The sequence below is a fragment of the Colletotrichum truncatum genome (genome assembly GCF_014235925.2).
Source record: "Colletotrichum truncatum strain CMES1059 chromosome Unknown Contig_0009, whole genome shotgun sequence".
Lineage (NCBI taxonomy): Eukaryota > Fungi > Ascomycota > Sordariomycetes > Glomerellales > Glomerellaceae > Colletotrichum > Colletotrichum truncatum.
Window position 1 is genome coordinate 2,351,658 of NW_027222406.1, and position 10,642 is coordinate 2,362,299.

Below are 10,642 nucleotides of genomic sequence, written 5' to 3' on the forward strand. Positions count from 1 at the left end.
TTGTTGTGAATCTTTCAACTGACTCGGGGTACCAAGCGAATAAGATTAAAGGCTATAAGTGGACAAGTGGGCTAGTGGATTATCGTTTCAAAGAGTGGTGTGATGAATAAGTGTTGGTTTGTAGGCTGTGCGTACATCGTAGGACGCTCAATCTTGAATTCCCACTTGGCGGCCCCGTTTCCCGGTAAAAGGACCCTGATCCTGAACCGGACTCGGGTGCATCGCGTGTAAGGCGCCATGTTGGTAACCATTTCAGGCAGTCCTCCGATGCATATACATAAGCGCATCATTTCCCACCCCACAGATGACAGACGTTGAAGAATTCGGATACATGAAGCAGATGAATCCCTTTCTTCTTCACCTTAGCTATCACTAAGCGGAGGAAAGATGGCCTCTCCGCCGCTTCCTCCTGGCATAGACCTCGATGAATCAAGAGTGTCTAGTATCATTGGAGCTCTGAGTTTTACGTGGGCGCTTGCAGCTGTCGTGGTCTCTCTGCGTTTTCTTGCACGCCGCCTTCAGGCCAACAAGATATGTTTGGAGGATTGGCTGATCACAGCTGCACTGGTAAGTCACATAAGCTTGCATTTCTATTCTATCAGATCTCTTATACGAAGGACCGCGACACAATGCTGACAAGCATTCATTACAGGCTGCCGCCGCTGTTCATGTGTTCACTAGCATCGGATACAGTAAGTAGCTTTCTGCATATTTATGACATTATTTGGCTTGAGGACAGTATTTTGATACGTCACTGTTGATGATAGTGATACCCCATGGCACCGGCAAACATCTGTGGGTTGCACCGCCCTCGGCGACAAAGGCATGGGCCGTAGGCCTTTTTATCTCAGAGTTGGCATACACAGCAACCTTGTCGACAGTCAAGTGGTCAACATTAGCACTGTACTGGCGCATCTTCAACACGCGTAGAAGCATTAGATTCTTCATTTGGACAATGTTCGGGATCGTCCTAGCATGGTTTGTCGCAGTGGTAAGTTGAAAGAAATCTTCACCCGTGCGATTAATGAGGAAGCTCATCCTGATCATGTTATTGGCTGCTAATATTAATGACCAACCTTGGCAGATACTTGTCACCATCTTCCAGTGCCTCCCTGTTCATGCCTTTTGGGCTCGTTACGATCCGGTTAGCCCCATGTCGCCTGATCAGTTCCACTGTGGCGTGGATGTGAAGATGTTCTTCAAGGGGAACTCTATACCCAACATCATCACGGATGCACTAGTCATCGCGCTGCCGATCCCCTACATATGGCAACTGCAGTTGCACAAGGCTCAAAAACTTGCCCTTGCTTTCATTTTTGCACTGGGTATTTTGTGAGTTGAGCCACGGGTAATCTCTGCCCTAGAGTAGAGCTTTATTAACGGACATGTGAAACCCAGTGTTACCATAGTATCAGTGGTTAGGTTATACGTAATCCTTTCCGTTGACCTCACGTCTCCAGACATCACCTGGAATTTCATTGATACAATCATCTGGACGAACGTGGAGGCTAACACAGCTATAATTTGTGGTACGTCTTAGGTTCTTATAACTCAACTCCCTTCGAGTTGGGACGTCCAGCTGACTGATTTTCCCGTCTGCAAGCTTGTCTTCCCACTCTCAAACCTCTTCTCACCTTGGCACTTAGCGGCAAGCTCAAGTCGTCGGCCAACCCAAGCTTTCCCAATTCTTCCAGCAATTACATGTTGAAGGATCGATCTAAGCCAACGTCTAGCCGCGTTGGCAATGTGGGTGGTTCCACAGCAGCACAAAAAGGGCCCAATAGTCGCCCCTTCGATGATGAGCGCCCATTCACACGGCTGAGTGAGCAAGGCTCGAGTATTGGCAACGATGAAGGGGACAGTGGGAACGAGCTCGGTGATGTCGTACGTGCAAAGGGCATTTTAGTCACTAGGGAAGTTGAGGTGAATGGGACCTCCAAATGACATGAAACGTTTCTTGTCCTTCGTTCACCGCAATGACTACCTGCACAGAAGAATTAATCAGGTAATAAAGCAAGGCAAGATTGGTGCATGTGGAATCGCCTCATTCGAACGCGTGAGCGCTGGCAACTTCATGCTTCAACTTCAACATGTACGGACAATATGTAACATGTTCTAAGATATGTATTTTGATCGTCTGTTTGCCCATTAACCCAGAGTCGCTCAGTCCCTGGGGCAACAGGACTCATCCATGTAAACGTTGCGACATGACTAGGGCTAGAAGATACGTATGACGCCGTAACATTCTGGTTAGCTGACTCTTTCTAAGCGATCTTATCCTTGCTTGCGTCACATTGTCAAGAGCCACAGCTATTCACATTCAACATAGGGGTTCTCTCAAGCAAGATTACATGACTCTGAATCATTTTTACGGGGCTTATACTGGGTCCTGATGAGGAATGTTCCAACTGGAAATGTCACAAGATATAACCGACGGGCGCTTGACGTACTGGCGGTGAAACTCTAAGCCTGGGCCAGCCCGAGCTGCAAATCACGGACTACTCCGTGAGAGACTATATATCCAGATTGATTATATGGCATCCAAAGATTTAGGATCGAACAACAAGCATGCTGTGCATGGATACTCAAGGCCTTCTTACTTGCGACTAAATTATACCTATTGTTCCTACTACTTTCCCTTCGGCGTCTCATTAGCCACCATGCAAATCAAGACACTCGCTGTCGGCCTTCTGGCTGTCCTTGTCTCGGCAGTCTGTGCGGAAAAATGCAATGGAAAGCTCTGCGGAACTACTGATTGCAGCACCATGCCTGGAAACCCCAACTGCGTCGACACTCCGGGCGGTTGCACCTGCCTTCTTCCTTAAGGCATACCTTACAGTCCGTTAGCGTAAGTGATTTCTATCGTATAGTTGCCGTAAGGCTTTTGAAGCTAATCTGCACTCAGAGCATTGGTTGGATGTTGTGAGTGAAAAAGCCAATAGAGAATGGTTGTTAGACCGACGTAAAACTATTAGACTGCCAGTATAGATTGAAGAGTACAGTTCATTTTATTAAACCATCCAGTTATTTGCAATGTGTGTAGCCACGGGTAGTAAGGTACTTAGGCATATAAGCTTTAGTTACCTCTGAGGATGTCTGAGCCAGCAACGCTGAAGTTCGTTTCTCAGTTCTCTGAACTTAGTGTCCAATGACCAGGTGATTCAAGATCCGCCGGAGTTGACTAGGGTTCCGTAATAATAGTTTCAAAAGCTCAAGGACAGACAGCTTTTCGTTGTACTTGTTGTGAGAATCAAAGCTTTTTTAATGTTGGCAATAATTGTCAACAAAAAAAAACCCTATGCTAATCCTCATGCATCATTGTGTTTCAAGGATGACTTTGCCAAAATTTCACAACAATTCTACCTACTATGGCTATGTGTGAATTATGGCGAGTTTTCTTCACTTCGCTGTCGAGTTTGTACTCAGCCATTCTAGTACTTTCATCAGAGGTGTCTTCCCAATAGTTGGTCCCTTTCGCACGCGAATCATGCAGGACACAGAATCTTGACCCGAAAAGCCACATAGTCTAGACCAGGCGTACGTAAAATAAGTAAGCAGTGGAGCCACATTTCCAGGTTCCGAGGCCATCGTAATTCGTATCGGAGAATCGCCGCTGCGCTGAGAGACATGGTTAGCAGCTGATGGGCTGCAGCCCAATCACATACCAGAGCAGGTCATGTATGCTGCGAGATTGTCATCCACCCTTTTTCCGCCGGCTGAGAATTTCAGCCTGCCACTTGGTTGGGTAGGTATATTCCCCGCTTCACCTCAGTGAACTCGCGACATTATCTACGGTTTGCTGGTCTCTAGTGGTATAGGGAACTCGGCGGCCATGAAGCAACGCAGCCTGGGTTGGCTCAGTAAACGGCTTGGTGGGCTCAATCTGACCGACAAAAAGGCTCCTACAACCGCTGAAAATGCATCATCAGCATCACCCGAGCCGGCATGCGTAGCTCCGTCATCGCAGAATGGGCAACGCTCGTTCTCAATGATTGATGTCGTAGCAACTGGCCCCAGCAACGGAGAAGGCATGGATGAACCGGGAAATAGTGCGGTAGAATCTTCAGCATCCGTACCGCGCGGTAAGACTTTTCCTCTTTATCTTCAAAACCCCGTCTCATAACCCATAAAGGCGAAGTCGGCGTAGTAATCGACCATAAACGATGGCCAAAAATCCGAGATGAAGTCGTGAATTGCACACGCAAGCATTCCTGCTACACCACAAACGACACCTACGTACCAACACGACTCCTCGATATAAGCGACTACGGCAACAACAACATCATCAAGCTCGTGTCGCCAACCACAAACCACAAACCCGAGACGAAGAAATACGTCACCTTGTCATATTGCTGGGGCGAATCCAACAACTTCGTCCTCACGCAGTCCACCCTCGCCGACCGCCAAAACGGGTTCTCTCCGTCCGACCTCCCCCGCACGCTCCGGGACGCGGTGCAAGTAACCCACGAGCTCGGGGTAGACTACCTCTGGATAGACGCGCTCTGCATCATCCAAGGCAGCGCGGAAGACTGGGCGCAGGAGTCGTCCCAGATGGAAAGCGTCTACAGAAACGCGTACCTCACCATCGTCGCGGCGAACGCAGCGGACTGCGCAGATGGTTTCCTCCAGCTGTCGAAGCAGGTGCAGGAACATCCCAAGCGGCGCGAACAAGCGCCGAACTACACCCACAGGGGCGAGATCGTGCCGTTCCAGGACGAGCCGCTCAACCGCCGCGCGTGGGCCCTGCAGGAGTGGCAGCTCTCGCCGCGCCGGCTGGTGTTCTCGTCGTACAAGATGGACTTCATCTGTCCACTCCTGGACCGGGACAAGGTCCGCATCTTCAACGCGAGGTTTCGTCCTCTGCTCGACGAGGAGGGGGCGACTATCAAGGACTGGACGGTGATCCTGACGACGTACACGTCGCGCAGCCTCACCAAGCCCAGCGACAAGCTTCCGGCGTTGGCGGGCATGGCCGCGAGGTTCCGAAGCATAACTGGTGGGAAATACGGCCGGTATCTGGCCGGTTTGTGGGAGGAGGACCTGCTGAAACAGCTTCTCTGGCGCCAGGACGACCCAGCGAGGTACTATCCGCCCACGAGTAGAGGGAAATCCGAGCAGTGGAGGGCGCCGTCGTGGTCGTGGGCCTGCGTCGACGGACACGTGGACTTCCAGCTCGCGGGGAAAGCCACAAAGGTCGACCTCGCGACGGTGGTAAATGTCGACGTCACGCTCGCATCGCAGCAGAATCCGTTCGGGGAGCTTCTTGACGGACAGATAACCATCCGAGGACCTCGCAGGGTTGTTCGAGACCGCATAGATTTTCGGTTCAAAAGGGATGCTGGTATAGCTGGCTTCGTACCGATTCAGCGCCGCGGGACGGAAATCGGTTGGATCCATTTCGACAGTGATGACAGCAGGGAATTCTGCCTCGTGTCGAAAGCTATGATGCAGTTCCTCGGGGTCGGCACCGTTGACGATGTTGCTACGATCGGCCTCGTACTGAGAGCCACGGAAACAGTGGCCGGTTCGGAACCGAAGCTGCAAAGAGTTGGCTTGTTTTACATGTACGACAAGAATGAGTTTCAATGGAAAGACAAGGCGAATGTAGGAGAGTATACCATTTTCTAGGTGAAATGAAGATTTTGAGTATGAAAACGCCGGATAAGGCTTCGGGTCTTCGACCGAGAATGTCTTTTTGTATCTCAGGCTACTCATACGGGCGTAAGAGGGATTACTCTCGAGGTGTGGTGAAAGTCATGTTCATTTCTATAGAAGAAGCTGCTATACAAGGGCAGTTTGAATAAGGTGGAAAAGATACATCTCTTCTAGTTGCCTGTCATGTGTGTGCCCGGGTTGAGGTCGCCTGCCCATAAGAGAGGCCTGGTTCAACATCTAGACGGCCGAAGATCCACTTCAGCCCGTAATTTCCGACTATTTCGACAAAAGCAACCCATCTTCCTGCTACAGGGCCAGACTGCCTTGCGATTTGTACCATGAAAATCGCTCTAGGCTGTTGAGCGTCGCCAGGCAAGGAGGATATATCTATGCAGTACGGCGTTGATGGGAACCTAAGCCCGCATAACCATACTCGGTTTTACGAATAAGGTGTTGCGCTGGGAGGTCAGAATCCTAAATGATGCCTCCAAGGACATTACAGCAAAGCGCCAAAGGCAACTGAGACCGATAACAAGATACATGGGACGGTTAAATACTGCTGACGGGCATACCGTCTTACTTCAGCCGAAGCTGAATGCCTCTAGCTGTTAAGTTCGAGTCCTCGCATCTTCAACTAGGCACGTCACTAGCAAAGGAACCAATATTGAGCAATGGCAGTTTTGTCTTTCCATGCTACCCTAACTAATCAAGCCAAACCAGGCTGGACGCTGTTCGATTATGATTGCGTCATCCTTCCAACGCCCATTGTATGAACCAGTGCCGTGTCCGTCGCAAGCGAACGAGTCGATGCTTCAATCTCTCAAGACTCAGTTGCTGAACTTTTTGCCCATCCCAAGCCCTTGTCCCCCAGGTGCCCTCGGACACACCCATCGCTGCAGCGCTGCAAAGACCAGCGCGGAATCGATCGGGGCGGCCGACAGAGGCTTATGCCGGGTAGTTCCAGGCTACGCTGCCGTCATGGTGCGAGCCAAGCGTATGAGCTGGGACATTCCCTAATCCCATCCTGGGGACATGCCATTCCCTGACCAAAACACATGGTATCCGATATCCCTCTAGACCCCCTTAACCGTTTGCTGGAGGCCCAATAACAAAGCAGTCTCAGCGAAAAACAAAAACAAGAAACAAAAATCAGAACAAAAAGCTCAACTTCGATAACAACAGCCGCTGATGAGGATCAGGAATGAGGGCGCGAGTGATTATGCATTAAAGGAACTCCATGTATGCCGTCCGTTCCTATGTACCATCCGAAAGGAGAATCGTTTCCCTTGACGTCGCGTTGAGCTCATCAAGCATGGGCAACGAGAAAATGATTGAAAAGCAAGGCTGTGTTTTTTTTCCGTTCGACTCCAAAATCCCTCGTCATATGCTTTGGGGGTAGTCGTCAAATCGGTGTAAAGGCCGAGAACTGCAAATAACTCTTTGAACGCCCCGCCATGCCATGGCCGTCCCAGGCCGTTGGTGGTCGAAACACCCTAAACGCCAATGCTCAAAAGAGGAGCTCCAAATTTTGGTCGAAAAAACAATCGAGAAACGTCAAATGACAAGTCCGCTAAAGATTTGCGGTAGTAAGGTGGGAGTGAACGAAGAAGCTGCACTTAACCCCTGATCGCTGTCGCGGAATGAGCTTCGGAGTTGAAAAGATATCGCTCCGGCAGCTGCTGGGCATACGGATAATCATTCGGCGACGTACCGGCGAAGGGGAATCCACCCACAGGGGCAGCCGGGGAGGCCGATCTCATGGTTGCTGGGGCGGAAGCCTGACTCGCTCGCTGGTTCTGGGGTTGGTGGAGTGGAGATGAAGCAGGAGACGAGCCATAGGCTCCCAGCTGCTGAAAGTACGGGTTGGGGTCCCGGAGGTGGATCGCATGGTGCTGGGCGGGACCGGCATGCTGAGCGTGATGGGCCATGCTGGGGCTGCTGTTCGAGCTTGAGCTTGAGCTGTTCAACCCGTCAACGGCTCCGTCGTATTTTCCGCTCTTTAATGTGCCATCTGTGATCTGAGGACTAGACTGCTTGGAGCCAAACTGTTGAAGAATCCAATGTCAGTACAAGCTTTTTGGGCTGAGGTTGGGCGAGCGCTGATGATAGTCGATGAAAGGGTCGGGCATCTGTGATTGTTGACCAGGAGTACGTACAAAGCAGTATTTGTTGACCAGTTCCTCATATGAGGAGGAGGCAATCAAAGCATTAGGGGAAGAGTTGCCGGGAACCGTAGTAGAGGGAGCGGCGGCGGGCTTCACTGCAGGCGCAACGCCGGTGAATGACGTGTTAGAGACTGGCTTCTGTTGCGGTGGCTGCTGGGCGGGAACTTGGATCTTCCGGTGGCTCTTCATATAGAGATCATCAGGGTTGCGATCCTTGCCCATGGTATCCTTGGCAGCCTGAACAGCAGCAGATAGAGAGGCACCAAAATCATAGCGGTTGGCGAAGGCTTGTCCGCTGGGGGCGGAGAGCCGGCTTGAGAGGTTGTCGCTAGCGAGGTTGCCAGTGGATTTGTTGGTCTTGAGGCGAAGTCCGCTGTTAGGTCCTGACTCTCCCAGGTACTCATGAATGGGCTGGTCAAAGTGCACCTTGCCTGCGTCACCAAAGTCATCAAAGCCAACAGGCATAGACTTGGGACGAGGGTTAGAGGAAGCTCCGGTTCGACGATTGCTGCGGGGAAGGGCAGGGCGGCTTGCCGCGCCTTGCATTCCCCGTTTGCCGTTTTGAGGAAGATACTTCTTGCGGAAATCAACCTGGAAGTTGGTGCCGTTGTTGTTGTCCCAGAATTCTTGACCATTGACGTTGTATCGGATGCAAAAGTAAAGAGTTTTGCTCTCAAGGTTTGCTAGGTCAGACAACTTGATGGTAAACGTGAAGCGGTCGTAACTGGAGCCGCCATCGTGGGGTCTAATCTCGTGAGAGTACTCCGCGCCGACCTCCGAAGTAGTCTTCCAGTAGTCGAGGGTGAACCTGCAGGTTACAGATTTCTGGAATGCCAAGTTGGCGACAGAAATGGAGCCCAAAAGGTTCTTCTGATCACTAGAAAGCCAAACCCTTTCAAGACGAACGGGGAGGGCCTTCCTAATAGGACTGTCGACAGGGGGGTTCGCGGTGACGATCTCCCACTCGTAGGGTGGAGATCGAGCGCCAGGGCGCTGCTCATCACCAGGGAAAGGGTACTCGGTATCACTGTCGTAGTTATCGGCAGGCGAGGATCCGGCACTGACAGCAAGGGGCCTGTCGACCTGGAGGAAGTGTCGCACGTGCTCAAGATGAGAGTCGAAGTGGACGGCCTTTGAGAAGGTCGGGGTACCAGGCATGCTGGAAGGTCGACGGCGAGAAGGCGGCCTCAGCGCGGGTCGCACAAGCTCACCAGACTTCTTTCGCACCATCTGGGGCTTCCGCGGTGCCTCCTCGTCGGATTCCTCCTCAGATCCGGTTAAGGATGCCTCGGCAGACTTGGACATGACAATCTTGGGCTCAGTGCTCGACCTTGCGTGGTTGACACGTCGAGCAACGCTCTTTGCTAGGGCATCCAATGAGCCGGTGCTGAAACTGTGTGAAATGCCGTCGGTTTTTACGAGTGCCACGGATCGCTGCTCAGGCTTCGGGCTGGGAGATGCCTCTCGGTGGACTGGGATCTGGCTTATGGCATCCTTCAGCTCTTTCAGGTTTTCGATCTGTCTCCCACGCACAACGACATCCTCTTCTTCGCTACCCGAGTCCGGAGGCGAGATGATGGCACCCTTAGGCATACCTCGCTCATCCGTCAGCGGCGGGGGCGATTGCCTTACGCTGCTACTTGTCGCCATGCCTTTGAGGTCGTCGGATGTGCCTGGCGGTGTAGGCTGATTGGAGTTTCCATTTGTGTTTGTTACTGTCGCCGCTGCGGGTGTCCTCCTGTGCTTGGTAAGGTAAGACGCGGATCTTGGTAATGACGGTCTCGGGCTGGATTGAAACGAAGAGCGGCGGCTCACGTCAGGGGACGAAGGTGCTGAGCTTGCAGGGGAGCGGTGGGAAGGTGGTGTGTAAGGCATTTTGGAATGCTTGTTGTGTGATGAGAGAAAAGATGTGTGATGGTCGAAGTCGTGCACCCGGCACGTAAGACTATAGCGGGCTCGGGCAGATGCGGGAAAATGCAAACTGGTATCAATTCATGCGATTAGGATCAAGGACGACTCGGCAAAGAGGACGAAGAAGCGCCCGGTTAGGATAAGGTTCTGCAGCGTTGAGCGGTTCTCGTCAGCTTGATTGCGCGGCCATAAGGAATCGGGGGTTATTGTTTTGGGCCAGGAAATCCGTGCAAGTGCATTGGTTGAAAGAAGCCAAATGAGAAAAAGAAAGTAGGGAGCATAGGTAGAAAGAAAAAGAAATTATGAAGGTACTGATGCTTGTGTAGATGTAATGATGCAAATAGAAAAGCCACGCGAAACGAAATGTGTAACGATTTGAAGGAAAGATGTCAGGTGTTGACCAAGGTAAGGGATGACAAGAATGAGAGCGATGACGGAAGTGGTGATATAAATGGTTTTTTTTGTTTCTTTTCTCTTTCTTTTTTTCTTTTTTTTTTTTGGGAAGGGTTTGAGTCGTGGTTGGTTGGTTGACCACTTACATGATGGTTGGTGAAGTCGGAAAGAGGCGGGCGAACCAAGAGTTTTTGCACTGGCAATATTCCAGCAACAGGGCACAAAACTCTTGTTTAGCAACGAGGAATGTCGGTAGCTGGGGAGGAGGGTCCCGTGGGAAGAAGCCGCCAAAGCAGTTGGAATGCAATGACGAGCCGGTCGAGGGTCGAGATGTCTCGCAAAGAAAAAAGACCCGGCGGATCGTGTGGGTGAAAGAAGGACGTCAGACCAAAGGTGGCTTGCGACGTTCGTGGATTCTTCGTGGGTCCGGACAAGACGGGGGGGGAAAAGGCAGCGAGTATGACGAGCAATGTGCTTGCCGTCGAGGGTCAACCCTTCAATGCCTATGATGTCTTTCG

The 10,642-nt window shown here is 51.4% G+C and overlaps 3 protein-coding genes across 3 annotated transcripts; 2 read left to right on the forward strand and 1 right to left on the reverse strand.

Moving 5' to 3' along the window:
• Positions 1 to 387: 387 nt before the first annotated feature.
• On the forward strand, positions 388 to 1,944 carry CTRU02_213181 (uncharacterized protein; the record flags this gene model as incomplete). The annotated part of the gene is made up of 6 exons (XM_036721743.1): positions 388 to 567; positions 653 to 692; positions 768 to 991; positions 1,085 to 1,332; positions 1,399 to 1,529; positions 1,604 to 1,944. 6 exons carry the CDS (start codon positions 388 to 390, stop codon positions 1,942 to 1,944), a joined length of 1,164 nt encoding a protein of 387 aa, XP_036586912.1.
• Positions 1,945 to 3,988: 2,044 nt separating this feature from the next.
• Positions 3,989 to 5,628, forward strand: CTRU02_213182 (uncharacterized protein; the record flags this gene model as incomplete). The annotated part of the gene is made up of 2 exons (XM_036721745.1): positions 3,989 to 4,082; positions 4,133 to 5,628. The coding sequence occupies 2 exons, from the start codon at positions 3,989 to 3,991 to the stop codon at positions 5,626 to 5,628; spliced, it is 1,590 nt and encodes a 529-aa protein (XP_036586913.1).
• Positions 5,629 to 7,271: 1,643 nt separating this feature from the next.
• CTRU02_213183 (protein phosphatase regulator) lies at positions 7,272 to 9,695 on the reverse strand (the record flags this gene model as incomplete). The annotated part of the gene is made up of 2 exons (XM_070205990.1): positions 7,272 to 7,700; positions 7,812 to 9,695. The coding sequence occupies 2 exons, from the start codon at positions 9,693 to 9,695 to the stop codon at positions 7,272 to 7,274; spliced, it is 2,313 nt and encodes a 770-aa protein (XP_070060383.1).
• Between the last annotated feature and the right edge of the window lie 947 nt (positions 9,696 to 10,642).